Here is a 19,264-nt window from a genome sequence, read left to right as displayed (position 1 = left end):
TCAGACCAGAGAAGGCAACGGCAACCCACACCCTTGCCTGGAAAATCCCATGGATGGAGGAGCCTAGTAGGCTGCAGTCCATGGGGTCTCTAGGAGTCGGACACGACTGAAGCGACTTAGCAACAGCAGCAGCAGTGGCTCAGACAGTAAAGAATCTGCCTGAAATGCAGACCTGGGCTTGATCCCTGAGTCAGCAAGATCCCCTGGAGAAGGGAATGGCTACCCACTCCAGTGTTCTTGCCTGGAGAATCCCATGGACAGAGAAGCCTGGTGGGCTACAGTCCATGTGGTCGCAAAGAGACACAATTGTGCAACTTTTTTCTCTCATCCCATTAGGAATAACTAAATATGGATATTTGAATTTCAGTTGTGAAGTTTTTAAGTTTAAAAGTTAAACTTTAAAAGTTTTAACTTTTTGTTAGTGTGATCTTTGTCAAATTGAATAAAAATTTAATCCTCAGTAGTCTCAAAACCCAAAAAAGATGAGGGGGGAGGTAGGGAAGAAGAAATGTTGATCCTTGGAAAGTAATGTTTTGAAATTAAAAAATAAATTCTTAGATGAATAATTTGTTGATATCCAAGCTTGCAGAATTAAGTAGCTTGAAAATTAGAATTGGACCACATGCCTAGAAAAGTTTGGGGCTTAATTTTTATTTATTTGGTTTTAAAAGAAAAAAAATGATGCTCTCTCCAAGATATCTGGTTCATGCCAGTTAAGTCCTTTCATTAAATGAAGCATTTGCAATCATTCTTAAATTATTCTAGAAAACTTGTTTTGACGTATGGGTGGGTATGTATGGGTATTTGATAACTGTCTTCTCTTTTCTTCTTTCTAGGTCAGATGACTGATTTGATTCATACTGAAAAAGATCTGGTGACTTCCCTGAAAGACTATATAAAGGCAGAAGAGGACAAATTAGAACAAATAAAAAAGTAAGTCAAGTGTTTTACTTATTATGACTGACTCCACCTGGATGTTTTCTTCCTGGGTAAAACATTCTTTAAGTGAAAATGAAAGCCCTCTGTCAGTCTTAAAAGGCCGGATAAGGGCTAAAATAGGACCACAGAAAACAAAAGTTAGGCCCAATTAAAGACTTCATGTGGAAGACTATGGATTGAGATAAGAATGTAAATGGATACAGGTAATTGACAGTTGTTTTTTTTTTTTTTAAATAGTTGCTAATATCTTCTATCCTCCCTAATCAGGCAATTTTCCACTGCCTTTAGTTTTATGGTTGCATTCTAGAGATTACAGTGGTAAGTATAGTATTATTTAATTGATAGGTTTTTCTTCAAATGCTAATTTATCTTCAATTGACTCAGGTTCATAGTTAATCCTGACCTGAGAGTTCCTAGCCTTTGTTTAATGAGTAGCTAAGTAGTCAGGTTATTTATTTATGTATTTATTTTATTATTTTTTTTTCTAATTTTATTTTATTTTTAAACTTTACATAATTGTATTAGTTTTGCCAAATATCAAAATGAATCCGCCACAGGTATACATGTGTTCCCCATCCCGAACCCTCCTCCCTCCTCCCTCCCCATACCATCCCTCTGGGCCATCCCAGTGCACCAGCCCCAAGCATCCAGCATCGTGCATCGAACCTGGACTGGCAACTCGTTTCCTACAAGATATTTTACATGTTTCATTGCCATTCTCCCAAATCTTCCCACCCTCTCCCTCTCCCACAGAGTCCATAAGACTGTTCTATACATCAGTGTCTCTTTTGCTGTCTCGTACACCGGGTTATTGTTACCATCTTTCTAAATTCCATATATATATTTATTTATGTATTTATTTTTAAGGTTTCTTTCTTTCTTTCTGCTTGGGTGTGCAGGGTCTGCATTGCTCTGCTCAGGCTGTCTCTAGTTGCAGTGCCCGGGCTTCTTGTTGAGGTGGCTTCTCTTCTTGCGTACCTGGGCTCTAGGTGCATGGGCTTCAGCAGTTGTTCATGGGCCTAGTTACCACTACATGTAGGATCTTCCTGGTGTAGGGATGGAACCTGTATCCCCTGTGTTGGCAGGCAGATTCTCAACCACTGGACTATCAGGGAAGCCCCAGTTTTTCTGTTTTAAAATATAGTTTCTAAGTACTGAGTACAAAATTTTTCTGTAAGTGTGATTTAAATGAATATGTAACTGAATTTGGATTGGGCTGATGTGTACTTTATAATAATCAATTATTTGGACTTGTAGGGAAATAAATTTTTAGATTCTTACTGCTGCTGCTACTGCTGCTAAGTTGCTTCAGTCATGTGTCCAACTCTGCGACCCCATAGATGGCAGCCCACCAGACTCCCCCATCCCTGGGATTCTCCAGGCAAGAACACTGGAGTGGGTTGCCATTTCCTTCTCCAGTGTATGAAAGTGAAAAGTGAAAGTGAAGTTGCTCAGTTGTGTCCGACTCTTAGTGACCCCATGGACTGCAGCCTACCAGGCTCTTCCGCCCATGGGAATTTCCAGGCAAGAGTACTGGAGTGGGGTGCCATTGCCTTCTCCGAGATTCTTACTAGAGGGGTCCAATCAACTTTTACTAAGATATGTTACATTTACTGTAACCATTTGGGAGAAACATAAAACTAAAAAAAGTCTTATATTTTAATTTTTCCAAATTAGATTTTATCTGTAAGAGAATCTTGCTTTTTTAAAAATCTTTATAATTTTGCTTAAAATATTTTTAGGTATAGTTTTAACTCAAAAACCTCTAATCTTTTTGAGTGCTTTACTAAATTATGTTCTTCCTCATTAAGTGTGTATTTACTTTATGTATATTCCATTTGTGTCTTACATTTTAGATGGGCAGAGAAATTAGATCGATTAACCAGCACAGCGACAAAAGATCCAGAAGGATTTGTTGGACACCCTGTAAATGCATTCAAATTAATGAAACGTCTGAACACTGAGTGGAGTGAGTTGGAGAATCTGGTCCTTAAGGATATGTCAGATGGTAAGTCAGATGGTAAAACTAATGAGCCAAAAAAAAAAAAGCATTTTGGGTACTACCTGTAGAAATGCCAAAAGAAGTGATAAATTCAGTTCACAGAACATCAAGTGTTCAGTCTTATAACTAAATTATTGCTGAAATGTGTTTGATTTGACTAGAGTTAGTTTAGCCTAGATCCTGAATTCTTGATTTAAAAAAAAATGAGTAAACACTGAAAACAAAGAAAAATAAAATTTTATTCTTAAAAAAGGAATTTCTACTCTTCATTTACTTAACACTGGTCCTTTTTACTTTGAAATACACTAAAGTGAATCAATTATTGGCATATAGCTTCATTTCTGAGGATAATCATTTGCATTTTAGGATTACCTTCAGATTTTAAAAATTTATGGCTAGTTCTTTATCTTCTAATCAATTATTAACATACTGGGAGTGGTACTGATAAGGGAAAACATTAGCTGTGTTTTTCCTAGTACTTTGAAGCTTAGGATTGTTTTGGTTAACATAAACTATAAATTTAAAAACTGAGACTCCAAACAGTAATAATGAATGTCCTTCTCAATGAAATAGTAAAATTATAGTTGGAGTAATGAGATGTTTGAGATATTTAAGTAACATATACAGAAAACTAAGTCTGAAGTTTAAGGAAGTAAAGGTATTATTATGCTTAGTACATAGTATTTATTTGTTGAATGATTGAAGATGGCAAAAAAAGAAAAGAACTGAGCCAGCTGTGTAGGTGAAGTACTCCAAGGGTGCTTTCAAGTGTTTGTGAGCAGTAAACTAAGCTATTATGCATAGGATAGGAAAACCGTGCTAAGAAAAATTAAGGCAAGCACTTATAAATATTTTGACATGAGAAGGAAATACCTATGATCATTTGCTCTCTTATATAACACCATGAGAATATTTTTAAGGTCATATATATTCATATATATATGCGTTTATATACATATATACATATACACATGTTTATTTATTATTAAAAAAAACCTCAAGTAACGACCTGTATGACCTAAGTGTTTTTAAAATAAGATAAGCCTCAAGACTTTGGTATTTTAATCTGTGGTAGTACCCCATAATGCCATAGTAGATAAGCATTTTCTCTTATTGGAGAGGATTTTAAGCAACTTCTAGGAGATTTTTTTTTTGAGGCATAAAAAACATTACAGTTCTCTGTAAAACTTGCTTGTAAAAATTGTGTGGATTTTGTGACTTAAAACTATAAAGAATATGCTTAATATGAACTTAGACCTCTTCAGCTAGTTGTTTGTTTATACATTTCAATTAACATAAAAATACCTGGCCTTTTGATGATCAGAGTATGTACATAGTTGATTATAAGTAAATGAGCGTGGAGGGAAGTCTCATACCTAACTTTGATCTGCAAATGATGACACACATATTATTCAAATTTTAAATCACTTTTTGTTTCTGTTGTATTGATTTATTAAGGGAGTATTTAGCATCCATTTTCCTTCAGAGTTATATGTATGTACTTGTGCTTAGTAGCCCAGTTGTGTCCAACTCTTTACAACCCTTTGGACTGTAGCCTGCCAGGCTCCTCTGTTCATGGGATTTTTTCCCTTAATATATATATTTTATTGAAGTATAGTTGACTTACAGTGTTTCAGGTACACAGCAAGGTGATTCATTTATATATATGCATATGTTATTTTTGAAATTATTTTCCATTATAGATTTTTACAAGATATTGACTATAGTTCCTTGTTTTGTACAGTAAACCTTTGTTGCTTGTTGTATGTCTGTATTTTTTAATTAAAAATTTAGCATTTTATTCATAGTAAGTAAAAAAAAGTGTAATCAAAATGTCATACATTTTTTAATTAGGCAAAATTTCATAAGTTTTCTAAAATATATATATTATACATATATATGTATACAAAAACTTGACTACTATGCTTGATAAAGCCTTGAGAACATCAAAAAAAAAAAAAGAGATGGGGAAATTGGAAAACATAAACTAAGTGAAATGGGAGCACTGAATATAAAATAGAAAAAGTGAAACAAACTAAATAAAAGATCATCATGTAGATCCATGGGATGTTTTTTAGGCAAAAATACTGGAGGAGTTGCCATTTTCCTCCTCCAGGGGATCTTGCTGATCAGGGATCAAATCTCCTGTGTCTCCTCCTCTGAAGGCAAATTCTTAACCTGCTGAGCCATCAGGGAGGCCCTAGGAGTTACATAGTTACCAGTAATTTCTGAATTTGATTTTTGCTATATTTTATGTAAAACATTTAAAAATTAATATTAGGATTTATGTAGAGCAAACCTTGATTGATGAACACTATATTTGATAATTAAATAGATCTAAATATATTTTAATAAATGAGCTTACCCAATACTCTGAAATAAGTAATTATTTCTTCCTTCTCCTTAAAGAATTCCACCAAACTTTATGTATTTACACACCTATGTGATATGTGGCACATGGAAAAAGAAAATAGAACTTTAAAAGCATACATTTTATCTGAAAATATAATTTGTTGCCAGTGAATTTGGTTTTCAAGTATTTAAATCTGTTTGCTTTTCAAGCTTCAAGCTTAGCAGAGGCTGTACTGTGTAACTAAAACCTATTCAGATAGATATAATTTATGCAGTGACCTCAGATTACATAAGCAACATTAAAAATGGTTTGGGAAGATATAACAAATTAGAGGTGTATCAAGTCTCATTCAGTGTATTTAATTTTTTCTTGTTACACATGATATAGTGGAAAATTATAATAATATAGATTAAAAAAATCTTTATAAGACTTGTGTTAGAAATTAAAAGTCTGTGAGGGTCTAGAGTCTTTTTTCTTCCAATTATATTGAGATATAATTGACATATGGTACTGTAGAAGTTTAAAGTGTACGGTACAATGATTTTACTTACACACATTGGGGAATGATTATCATAGTTAGTGAACATTCATCATCCCATGTAGTTACAAAATTTAAAAAATAGAAAAAATGTTTTTCCTTGTAATGAGAACTCTTAGGATGTACTCTTTTTTATGTAGGTGTTAATTATATTTATCGTGTTGTACATTACATCCTCCGTACTTATTTATCTTATACCTGAATCTTTGTGCCTTTTGCCTGCCTTCCTCCAAATCCCTTATACCCCTACCACCTGCCTCTGATAACCACAAACCTGATCTCTTTTTGAGATCATGAGTTTGTTTTTGAAATATAACTGACCTACAATACTATGTTAGTTCCTGTTATACAACATATTGATCCTATATTTCTGTGTATTTCAAAATGATCACCATGAGAAGTCCAGGTATGAAATGTCATCACGGTACAAATATATTACATAGTTATCAACTATATTCCCTACATTGTACATTTCAAACTTGTGTCTAAATCTTTTTTCGCTCCTCTATTTTAAGGTTTTATCTCTAACCTAACCATTCAGAGACAGTACTTCCCTAATGATGAAGATCAGGTTGGGGCAGCCAAAGCTCTGTTGCGTCTACAGGACACCTACAATTTGGATACAGATACCATCTCAAAGGGTGATCTTCCAGGTAAGGATTCTTGTAGCCTATGAAAAAACCCATCTCCTGGCTTCTCTGTTCAGTCCATTAGGACAATATTGATATAAGAAGACTTCAGTTATTTAAAAATTTTTAACACTAATTTGTTTCATATCCTTTGGGTCAAAACAACCTTTTCTCTAGTTCTTAATAGTTGTGGATAAGCTGCTAGCTTGTTACTGTGAAAGCCTGTGATTTTAGGGACTAACTTAAGCAATTTTAACATGAAAGAGAAACTATTTTTCCAAATGTCTTTCTTTATAATACCAATGTTTGTATGTAAAGTTATAAGGGAATTGATAAAGTTTGTATGTTCACTATTTTAAAACCAAGATATGTGGAGTGTGTGCTGATTTTTAGTATTCTATAGTATGAAACATCCTGCTTTCTGACTCTTTTTCGCAAAACACTTTTTAAAATACTTTTATTTATTTTTGGCTGTGCTGGGTGTTTGTTGCTTCATGTGGGATTTCTGTAGTTGCAGAGAGTGGGAGCTACTCCAGTTGCGGTATGCTAGCTTCTCATTGCAGTGGCTTCTCTTGTTGCAGAGCACAGGCTCTAGAGCACTCAGGCTTGAGTAGTTATGGAGAATGGAATCAGTAGTTGCGGCTTTCAGGCTCTAGAGTGTGGGCTCAGTATTTGGCACACACGCTTATTATAGTATCCCTCATGGCATGTGGGATCCTCCTGGACCAGGGATTAAACTGGTGTCCGTGCATTGCAAGGTGGCCTGTCAACCACTGGACCACCAGGGAAGCCCCCAAACCCTCTTTTTTTAAGTTACAGCTGATTTCATGGTAATCCATTTAAATTTTTTATTGTGAAAAGAACATAAAAACAAAATTTACCATGTTAACCAATTTTAAATGTGTAGTTTATGGCATTAGGTGCATTTGCATTTTTATGCAACCATTATTACCATCCATCTGCATAGCTTTTTTCATCTTTTGAAACCAAAGCTCTGCAGTCATTAAACAATAACTCCCCAACCCCCACTTTCCCAGCCCCAAGCAACTGTCATTCTACTTTTTGTCTCTGATTTTGACTACTCTGAGTCCGTCATGTAAGTAGAATCATATAGTGTTTGCCTTTTTGTGACTGGCTTATTTCACTTAGGATGATGTCCTTCAAGGGTCATCCATGTTGTTGTATATGTTGAAACTTCCTTCATTTCTAAGGCTCAATAATATTCCATTGTATGTATCCATATTTTGTTATGCATTCATCTGTCCATGGACACTTGGGCTGCTTCCACATGTCAGCTGTTGTGAATAATGCTGCTGTGAACAAGGGTGTGCAAATAGCTCTTCAAGACACTGCCTTTCATTCTTGAGTATATACCCAGAAGTGGAATTGCTGGATCAGATGGTAATTCTATTTTTAATTTTTGAGAAGACACCATTTTACATTCCCACCAACAGTGCACAAGGGTTCCAGTTTCTCTAGACCATTGCCTACACTGGTTATTTTCTTTTTTTAAATTATTTATTTGTTTACACAAATTTCATATAAACAGAAAAGTATAGAGAATAGCATTCATGAACCTGCCACCTAGGATTCATATTAATATTGTACCTTATTTGCCACATAATTATGTATGTATTTATTTATGTTTAATTGGAGGATAATTACTTTACAATTGGAGAAGGAAATGGCAACCCACTCCAATATTCTTGCCTGGAGAATTCCCATGAACAGAGGGGTCTGACGGGCTACAGTCCATGGGGTCTCAAAGAGTCGAACACGGCTGAGCGACTAAGCACAATTACTTTACAATACTGTGATGGTTTTTGCCATATATCAGTATGAATTGGCCATGGGTACACGTCCCCTCCCTTTTGATAGCCTCTCCCTCCTACCTTCCACCCCGTGCATCTAGGTTTTCACAGAGCACTGGCTTTGGGTTCCCTGCGTCAAATATCGGACTCCCACTGGCTATCTGTTTTACATATGGAAATGTATATGTTTCAAGGCTATTCTCTCAAATCATCCCACCCTCTCCTTCCCGTACTGTGTCCAAAAGTCTGTTCTTTATGTCTGTGTCTCCTCAGATGCCCTGCACATAGGATCATTGGTACTAACTTGTTAATATACAATATTTGTCTTTCTTATTTACTTCATTCTGTATAATAGGCTCTGTGTTTATTCATCTCATTAGAACTGACTCAAATGCATTCCTTTTTATAGCTGAGGAATATTCCATTGTGTATAGGTACCAGTTTCCTTATCCATTCATCTGTCTATGGACATATGGGTTGCTTCCACGTCCAGTTCAGTTTAGTTGCTCGGTCATGTCTGACTCTTTGCAACGCTATGGATTGCAGCACACCAAGCTTCCCTGTCCATCCCCAAATCCCGGAGCTTGCTCAAACTTATGTCCACTGAGTCGGTGATGCTATCCAACCATCTCATCCTTTGTTGTCCCCTTCTCCTCCCGCCTTCAATCTTACCCAGCATCAGGGTCTTTTCCAGTGAGTCAGCTCTTTGCATCAGGTGGCCAAAGTATTGGAGTTTCAGCTTCAGCATCAGTCCTTCCAATGAATATTCAGGATTGATTTCCTTTAGGATTGACTGGTTTGATCTTGCAATCCAAGGGACTCAACCAGAGTCTTCTCCAATACCACAGTACAAAAGCATCAATTCTTCAGCACTCAGCTTTCTTTATAGTCCAACTCTTACATCCATACATGACTACTGGAAAAATCATAGTTTAGACTAGATGGACCTTTGTCGGCAAAGTAATGTCTCTGCTTTTTAATATGTTGTCTAAGTTGGTCATAGCTTTTCTTCCAGGGAGCAAGCGTCTTTTAATTTCATGACTGCAGTCACCATCTGCAGTGATTTTGGAGCCCCCCAAAATAGTCTCTCACTGTTTGGATTCTTTCCCCATCTATTTGCCATTAAGTGATGGAACCAGATGCCAGGATCTTAGTTTTTTGAATGTTGAGTTTTAAGCCAACATTTTCACTCTCCTTTTTCAGTTTCAAGAGGCTCTTTAGTTCTTCTTCACTTTCTGTCCATAAGGGTGGTGTCATCTGCATATCTGAGGTTATTGATATTTCTCCCGGAAATCTTGATTCCAGCTGGTGCTTCATCCAGCCCAGCATTTCGCATGATATACTCTGCATGTAAGTTAAATAAGCAGGGTGGACAAGAAACAGCTTTGACATACTCCTTGCCTGACTTGGAACCAGTCCGTTGTTTGATGTCCGGTTTTAACTGTTGTTTCTTGACCTGCATAAGATTTCTCAGGAGGCATGTCAGGTGGTCTGGTATTCTCATATTTCCACAGTATGTTGTGATCCACACAGTCAAAGGTTTTGGCATAGTCGATAAAGTAGATGTTTTTCTGGATCTTTCTTGCCTTTTTGATGATCCAGCAGATGTTGGCAATGTTCCTCTGCCTTTTCTAAAACCAGCTTGAACATCTGGAAGTTCACGGTTCACGTACTGTTGAAGCCTGGCTTGGAGAATTTTGAGCATTACTTTGCTAGCATGTGAGATGAGTGCAATTGTGCAGTAGTTTGAGCATTCTTTGACATTGCCTTTCTTTGGGATTGGGATGAAAACTGACCTTTTCCAGTCCTGTGGCCACTGCTGAGTTTTCCAAATTTGCTGGCATATTGAGGGCAGCACTTTTACAGCATCATCTTTTAGGATTTGAAATAACTCAACTGTGATTCCGTCACCTCCACTAGCTTTGATCATAATGATGCTTCCTAAGGCCCACTTGACTTCGCATTCCAGGATGTCTGGCTCTAGGTGGGTGATCACACCATCGTGGTTATCTGGGTCATTAAGATCTTTTTTATATACTTCTGTGTATTCTTGCCACCTCTTCTTAATATCTTATGTTTCTGTTAGGTCCATACCATTTCTGTCGAGCCCATCTTTGCATGAAATGTTCCCTTGGTATCTCTAATTTTCTTAGAGTCTTTTCCATTCTATTGTTTTTCTCTATTTCTTTGCATTGATCACTGAGGAAGGCTTTCTTATCTCTCCTTGCTGTTCCTTGGAACTTTGCATTCAGATGGGTATATCTTTCCTTTTCTCCTTTGCCTTTCACTTCTCTTCTTTTCTCAGCTATTTGTAAGACCTCCTCAGACAACCATTTTGCCTTTTTGTATTTCTTTTTCTTGGGGATGGTCTTGATCAGTGCCTCCTGTACAATGTCACAAACCTGCATCCATAGTTCTTAAGGCACTCTGTCTATTAGATCTAATCCCTTGAATCTGTTTGTCACTTCCACTGTATAATTGTAAGGGATTTGATTTAGGTCATACCTGAATGGCCTAGTGGTTTTCCCTACTTTCTTCAATTTAAGTCTGAACTTGGCAATAAGGGGTTCATGGTCTGAGCCACACTCAGCTCCTCGTCTTGTTTTTCTGACTGTATAGAGTTTCTCCATCTTTGGCTGCAAAGAATATAATCAGTCTGATGTCAGTATTGACCATCTGGTGATGTCCATGTGTAGAGTCTTCTCTTGTGTTGCTGGAAGAGGGTGTTTGCTATGACCAGTGTGTTCTCTTGGCAGAACTCTATTAGCCTTTGCCCTGCTTCTTTTTGGATTCCCAAGGCCAAATTTGCCTTGTTACTCCTGGTATCTCTTGACTTCCTACTTTTGCATTCCAGTCCCCTATGATGCAAAGGACATCTTTTTTTGGTGTTAGTTCTAGAAATTAAAAGACGCTTACTCCTTGGAAGGAAAGTTATGACTAACCTAGATAGCATGTTCAAAAGCAGATACATTACTTTGCCAACAAAGGTTCATCTAGTCAAGGCTATGGTTTTTCCTGTGGTCATGTATGGATGTGAGGTCATGTATGGACTGTGAAGAAGGCTGAGCACTGAAGAATTGATGCTTTTGAACTGTGGTGTTGGAGAAGACTCTTGAGAGTCCTTTGGACTGCAAAGAGATCCAACCAGTCCATCCTGAAGGAGATCAGCCCTGGGTGTTCTTTGGAAGGAATGATGTTAAAGCTGAAACTCCAGTACTTTGGCCACCTCATGCGAAGAGTTGACTCATTGGAAAAGACTCTGATGCTGGGAGGGATTGGGGGCAGGAGGAGAAGGGGACGACAGAGGATGAGATGGCTGGATGGCATCACTGACTCGATGGACGTGAGTCTGGGTGAACTCCGGGAGTTGGTGATGGACAGGGAGGCCTGGCGTGCTGCAGTTCATGGGGTTGCAAAGAGTCGGACACAACTGAGCAACTGAACTCAATTGAACTAGAAGTTCTTGTAGGTCTTCATAGAACCATTCAGCTTCTTCAGCATTACTTTTCGAGGAATAGACTTGGATTATTGTGATATTGAATAGTTTGCCTTGGAAACAAACGGGGATCATTCTGTTGTTTTTGAAGTTGCACCCAAGTACTGCATTTTGGACTCTTTTTTGACTATGATGGCTACTCCATTTCTTCTAAGGGATTCTTGCCCACAGTAGTAGATATAATGGTCATCTGAGTTAAATTCACCCATTCCAGTCCATTTTAGTTCACCGATTCCTAAAATGCCAGCGTTGACTCTTGCCATCTCCTGTTTGACCACTTCCAATTTGCCTTGATTCATGCACCTAATATTCCAGGTTCCCATGCAGTATTGTTCTTTACAGCATCAGACTTAACTTCCATCACCAGTCCCATCCACAACTGGGTGTTGTTTTGCTTTGGCTCTGTGTCTTCGTTCTCTCTGGGGCTATTTCTCACTGATCTCCAATAGCATATTGGGCACCTACCAACCTGGGGAGTTCATCTTTCAGTGTCCTATCTTTCTGTGTATATCCATGTCATCTTTCAGTGTCACGCCCATGTCCTAGCTATTGTAAACGGTGCTGCAGTGACACGGGGATACATGTGTCCTTTTTAGTTATGGTTTCCTTCGGAGAAGGCAGTGGCGCCCCACTCCAGTATTCTTGCCTGGAAAATCCCGTGGACGGAGGAGCCTGGTAGGCTGCAGTCCATGGGGTCGCTACAGTCGGACACGACTGAGTGACTTCACTTTCACTTTTCGCTTTCATGCACTGGAGAAGGAAATGGCAACCCACTCCAGTGTTCTTGCCTGGAGAATCCCAGGGACGGGGGAGCCTGCTGGGCTGCCGTCTATGGGGTCACACAGAGTCGGACACGACTGAAGTGACGTCGTCGTCGTCGTCGTCGTCGTCGTAGTAGTAGTGTAAATGCCCAGTAATGGGATTGCTGGGTCATATGTTAGTGTTTTCCTAGTTTTTAAAGGAATCTCCGTACTGTTCTCCAAGTGGTTACATCAATTTGTATTCCCACCAGGAGTATAAGAGGGTTCCATTTTCTCCACATCAAACAGCATTTATTGTTTGTAGATGTTTTGATGGCCATTCTGACCAGTGAGAGGTGATACCTCATTATAATTTTAATTTGCATTCCTCTAATGATGAGCAGTGTTGAGCATGTTTCATGTATTTATTAGTCATCTTTATGTCTTCTTTGGAGAAATGTCTGTTTAGGTCTTCTGCCTACTTTTTGATTGGGTGGTTTGTTTTTCTGGTATTGAGCTGCATGAGCTACTTGTATATTTTGGAGATTAAATCTTTGTCAGTCATTAAGTTTGCTGTTATTTTCTCCCATTCTGAGGGTGTGTTGTCTTTTCACCTTGCTTATAATTTCCTTTGTTGTGCAAAATTTTAAATTTTAATTCGGTCCCAATTGTTTATTTTTGTTTTTACTTCATTTCCTCTAGGAGGTGGGTCATAGAGGATCTTGCTGTGATTTATGTTAGAGTGTGCTCTGCCTATGTTTTCCTCTAAGATTTTTATAGTTTCTGGTCTTACATTTAGGTCTTTGATCTATTTTGAGTTTATTTTTGTGTATGGAGTTAGGAAGTGTTCTAATTTCATTTTATTAGTAACGTAGTTGACCAGTTTTCCCAGAACCACTTGTTGAAGAGACTGTTTTCTCCATTGTATATTTTTGCTTCCTTTGTCAAAGATAAGGCCCACTGGGGCATGGATTTATCTCCAGGCTTTATATCTTGTTCCATTGGTCTGTATTTCTGTTTTTGTGCCAGTACCATACTGTCTTGATGACTGTAGCTTTGTAGTAGATATAAAGTCAGGAAGGTTGATTCCTGCAGTTCCATTCTTCTTTCTCAAGTTTACTTTGGCTGTTCAGGGTCGCTTGTGTTTCCACACAAATTGTGAAATTATTTGTTCTAGTTCTGTGAAAAATACCATTGGCAGTTTGATAGGGATTGCATTGAATCTATAGATTGCTTTGGGTCATGTAGTCACTTACACTATATTGATTCTTTCAATCTAAGAACATTGTATATCTCTCCATCTTTTTTGTCATCTTTGATTTCTTTCATCAGTGTCTTATAGTTTTATGCATACAGATCTTTTGTCCCTTTAGGTAAATTTATTCCTAAGTATTTTATTCTTTTTATTGCAATGGTGAGTGGGATTGTTTCCTTGATTTCTCTTTCTAATTTTTCATTATTAATATATTGGAATTCCAGGGATTTCTGCATATTAATTTTATATCCTGTGACTTTACTATATTCATTGATTAGCTCAAATAGTTTTCTAATGGCATCTTTAGGGTTTTCTATGTAGAGAATCATGTCATCTGCAAACAGTGGGAGTTTTACTTCTTCTTTTCCAATCTGGATTCCTTTTATTTTTCTTCTCTGATTGCTGTGGCTAGGGCTTCCAAAACTATGTTGAATAATAGTAGTGAAAGTGGGTATCCTTGTCTTGTTCCTGATTTTAGAAGAAGTGCTTTCAGTTTTTCACCATTGGGATATTTGCTGTGGGTTTGTTGTATATGGGCTTTATTATGTTGAGTTATCTTCCTTCTGGTGTTGAATTTTGTCAGTCTTTCTCTGCATCTATTGAAATGATCATATGATTTTTGTCTTTCAATTTGTTAATATGGTATATCACATTTATTTGCATATTGAAGAATATTTGCATCCCTGGGATAAAGCTAACTTATTCATGATGTATGATCTTTTAAGAGTATTATTGAATTCTGTTCACTAGAATTTTGTTGAGGACTTCTACATCCATGTTCATCAGTGATTTTGGCCTGTAATTTTCTTTTCTTGTGACATCTTTGTCTGGTTTTGGTGTTAGGGTGATGGTGGCCTTATAGAATGAATTTGGGAGTTTTCCTTCCTCTGCATTTTTCTGGAAGAGTTTGAGCAGGATAAGTGTTAGCTCTTCTCTAAACTTTTGGTAGAATTCACCTATGAAGCCATCTGGCCTTGGGCTTTTGTTTGTTGGAGATTTTTTATTTCAGTTTTGAGTTCCATGCTTGTGATTGATCTGTCCGTGTTTTATTTCTTCCTGGTTCAGGTTTGGAAGGTTCTACTTTTCTAAGAATTTGTCCATTACTTCCACGTTGTCCATTTATTGGCATATAGTTGCTCATAGTAGTCTCTTAGGATCCTTTGTATTTCTGTGTTGTCTGTTGTAACTTCTTTTTCATTTCTGATTTTATTGATTTGAGTTTTGATTTTTAATCCCTTTTTTTCTTGATGAGTCTGGTTAACAGTTTGTCAATTTTATCTTCTTAAAGGACCAGCTTTGCTATAGTCTTTCATTTCTTTTGCACTTATTTCTTCTCTGATCTTTATGATTTCTTTCCTTTAATAACTTTGGGTTGGTTTTTTGTTGTTGTTCTTTTTCTAGTTGCTTTAGGTGTAAGTTTAGGTTGTGTGTTTGATGTCTCTCTTGTTTCTTGAGGTAGACTTATATTGCTGTAAACTTCCCTCTTCACGCTGCTTTTACAGCAGCCCATAGATTTTGAGTTGTCATGGTTTCATTGTCATTTGTTTTTAGGCATATTTTGATTTCCTTTTTGATTTCTTTAGTTATCTCATGGTTATTCAGAAGCATATTGTTTAGCAACCATGTGTTTGTGTTTTTTAGTGTTTCCTATAGTTGATATCTGGATGGCATCACAGACTCGATGGACATGAGTCTGAGTGAACTCTGGGAGTTGGTGATGGACAGGGAGGCCTGGCGTGCTGCGATTCATGGGGTCGCAAAGAGTTGGACACAACTGAGCGACTTAACTGAACTGATAGTTGATATCTAATCTTACAGTGTTATGATCAGAAAAGATGCTTGAAATGATTTCAATTTTAAATAAATTTACCAAGGCTTGATTTGAGGCCCAGAATGTGGTCTGTCCTGGAGAATGTTCCATATGCACTTGGGAAAATAGTGAAATCTATTGTTTTTGGATGAAATGCGCTGTAGATATCATTTAGGTCCAATGGGTATAATGTATCATTTAAAACCTGTGTTTACTTATTAATTTTTGTCTGGATGATCTTTTCATTGGTGTGAGTGGGATATTAAAATCCCCCACTATTATTGTGTTCCTGTTTGTTAGCATTTGCCTTATGTATTGAGGTGCTCCTGTGTTGAGTGCATATGTGTTTATAATCATTATGTCTTCTTGAATTAATCCCCTGATCATTATGTAGTGTCCTTCTTTGTCCCTTCTAACGTTCTTTATTTTAAAGTCTATTTTGTCTGATACGAGCATTGCTATTACCTCTTTCTTTTGGTCTCTGTTTGCATGGAATATCTTTTTCCAGTCCCTCACTTTCAGTTTGTTCATGTCCCTAGGTTTTAGGTGGATCTCTAATAGACAGTGTATATAGGGGTCTTGTTTTGGTATACATTCAGCCAATCTGTGTCTTTTGGGTGGAGCATTTAGCTCATTTACATTCAGGCTGACTATTGATGAGTATGATCCTGTTACCATTTACTTTATTGTTTTGGATTTGTTTTTATAGGCCTTTTCTGTGTTTCTTGTCTAGAGAAGTTCCTTTAGCATTTGTTGAAGGGCTGGTTTGGTGGTGCTGAATTCTCTTAGCTTTTGCTTGTCTGTAAAGCTTTTGATTTCTCCTTTGAATGAGATTCTTACTGGATGGATAGACTAATCTCAGTTGTAGGTTTTTGCTTTTTATCACTTTAAGTATATCCTGCTATTCTGTTCTGGCCTGTATGAAAGTGAAAGTCACTCAGTCATGTCCAGCTCTTTGTGACCCCATGGACTATATAGTCCATGGAATTCTTCAGGCCAGAATACTGGAGTAGGTAAACTTTCCTTTGTCCAAGGAATTGTCCCAATCCAGAGATTGAACCCAGGTCTCCTGCAGTGAATGCAGATTTTTTACCAGCTGAATCACAAGGGAAAGCCAGGAATACTGGAGTGGGTAGCCTATCCCTTCTCCAGGGGATCTTCCTGACCCAGGAATTGAGCCAGGATCTCTTGCATTGCAGGTGGATTCTTTACCAATAGTTTGTTTAAAGATCAGCTGTTAGCCTTATGGGGATCCCCTGGTATGTTACTGTTGCTTTTCCCTTTCTGCTTTTAATATTTGTTCTTTGTGTTTAATTGTTGTTAGTTTGATTAACATGTGTCTTGTTGTGTTTCTCCTTGGGTTTGTCTTGTATGGGACTCTCTGGGCTTCCTGGTCTTGGGTGGCTATTTCGTTCCCTATTTCTTTTTTTTTTTTGATAGTAGCCAACCTAGTGCATGTGAGGTGGTATCTCACTGCAGTTTTGCATTTCCCTAGTCACTGATGTTGAGCATCTTTTCATGTACTTATTAGCAGCCATCTGTATGTCTTTGAAGAAGTATCTGTTCAAGTCCTTTGCCTATTATTTAATTGGGTTACTCATTTTTTTGTTGTTGAGTTTTAGAGATTCTCTATATATAATGCCTTATGAGATACATGATTTGCAAATATTTTCTCCTGTTCTGTGGGTTGCCTTTTTACTCCACTGATAACTGTATTTTGTATCCAAATTTTAAAATTTTTACAAAGTCCAGTTTTTTTTTTTTCTTCTGTTGCCTGTGCCTTTAGGGTCGTATACAAGAAATCATTGCCCAATCCAGTGTTATGAAGCTTTTGTCCTATGGTTTCTTTTAAAAGTTTTACTGTTTTAGATCTTATATTTAGGTCCTTGATTTATTTAGAGTTAATTTTTACATGTGGTATTTGGTAAGGGTTCAGCTTCATTCTTTGCATGTAAATATTTGGTTTTCCTGGCACCGTTTGTTGAAAAGATCGTCATTTTCCCATTGAATGGTCTTGCCATGCTTGTCAGAAATCATTTGACAATATATACAAGGGTTTATTTCTGGCTCTCTATTGCATTGGTCTCTAAGTCTGTTTTTATGCTGGTCTATAAATTGTTTTTTTACACACTACTTTATTATTGTAGCTTTGTATTAAGTTTTGAAATCAGGAAATATGAGTTTTCCAGTTTTGTTCTTTTATAGGATTGCTTTGACTATTCTGGGTTTCTTGAGATTCTGTATGAATTCTATGATGGAGTTTTCTATTTCTATTTCTGTCTTTTGCATTGAAACTGCAGGTCACTTTGGATAGTACTGACATTTTAATAATGTTGTCTTCCAATCCATGAACATGGCATGTGTTTTTCATTTATTTATGTTGTCTTTCAGTAGCTTTTTGTAGTTTTCACTGTATGTCTTTCACCTCCTTGGTTAAGTTAATTCCTAAGTACTTTATGCTTAGATTTGTTTTTGTAATTTTTTATATTGCTCATTATTGGTACATAGAAATGCAACTTCTTTTTGTGTGTTGTCTTTACATCCTGCAACTTGGCTGAATTAATTTACTAGTTCTAACAAGTGTTTTTGCGGGAGGATTCTTAGGATTTTCTAGTATAAGATAATGTTATCTGTGGGGAGTGTCCTGGTCGTCCAGGGGCTAGGACTCTGAGCTTTCACAGATAAGGGCGCAGGTTCAATCCCTGGTTGGGGAACTAAAATCCCACCAACTGTGTGGTGTGGCAAAAACAAAAAACTGTTATCTGCAAATGGAGATCAGTTTACTTCTTCCTTTCCAGTTTGGGTACCTTTAAGCTTGTTCTTGCCTATTTGCTCTGGCTGCAACTTCAAGTACTAAGTTGAATACAGTGGCAAAAGTGGGCATCCTTGTTCTCATTCTCAAAGGAGAAGCTTTCAGTCTTTTACCATTGAGTGGGTTTTTCAAATATATCTTTTATTATGTTAAAGTATTGATAAACTTCTATTCCTAGTTTGTTGAGTGGTTTTTTTTCCATTATGAAAGAATACTGAATTTTGTCAGTTGCTTTTTTTTGCATCAGTTGAGATGATCATATGTATGTTTTTTCCCCTTTATTCCATTAATGTGGTGTGTTATATTGATCAATATTCATATGTTGAAATATCCTTGCATTACAGGAGTAAGTTCCACTTGGTCATGGTGTGTAACCATGTAATCATGGTGTATAATCATATGCTGCTGGATTCTGTTTGCTAGCATTTTAAAAAAAATATTTATTTATTTGGCTTTGCTAGATCTGAGTTGCAGCACATGGGCTCTTTAGTTGTGGCATGTGGGATCTAGTTCCCTGACCAGGGGTTGAATCTGGGACTCCTGCATTAGAGGGGCAGAGTCGTAACCAGTGTACCATCAGGGAAGTCCCTGTTTATTAGTATTTTGTTGAAAATTTTTGCATCAGTGTTCATAAGTGATGTTGGTCTGTAGTTTTCTTGTAGTGTCTTTTTCTGGCTTTGGTATGGGGATGATTCTGGCCTCATAGAATGAGATAAGTGTTCTTTCCTGTCTTTTTGAAAAGTTTGAGAAGGATTGGTATTAGGTTTTTTTTTTAATGTTTGATAGAATTCTCCAGTGAAGCTAATAGTCTTCCAGTCCATGAACATGGCACATGTTTTCCATTTATTTGTGTTAATAACAGAGCTTTTCTTTTGTCAG

The 19,264-nt window shown here is 37.1% G+C and overlaps 1 protein-coding gene across 6 annotated transcripts in view; it reads left to right on the top strand.

Moving 5' to 3' along the window:
* The window catches only part of P4HA1 (prolyl 4-hydroxylase subunit alpha 1), a 100,294-nt gene that overhangs the window by 26,131 nt on the left and 54,899 nt on the right, over nt 1-19,264 (top strand). For all 6 annotated transcript variants that reach the window (XM_027531076.1, XM_027531077.1, XM_027531071.1 and 3 more), the window contains 3 exons: nt 837-933; nt 2,796-2,947; nt 6,348-6,485. In XM_027531076.1, the coding sequence (XP_027386877.1) occupies nt 837-933; nt 2,796-2,947; nt 6,348-6,485 (387 nt within the window). The remainder of the gene's footprint in view (nt 1-836; nt 934-2,795; nt 2,948-6,347; nt 6,486-19,264) is intronic.

Source organism: Bos indicus x Bos taurus, chromosome 28, assembly GCF_003369695.1.
Source record: "Bos indicus x Bos taurus breed Angus x Brahman F1 hybrid chromosome 28, Bos_hybrid_MaternalHap_v2.0, whole genome shotgun sequence".
NCBI lineage: Eukaryota > Metazoa > Chordata > Mammalia > Artiodactyla > Bovidae > Bos > Bos indicus x Bos taurus.
Note: the sequence above shows the minus strand (reverse complement) of the source record. Positions and strands in the feature narration are given on the sequence as shown.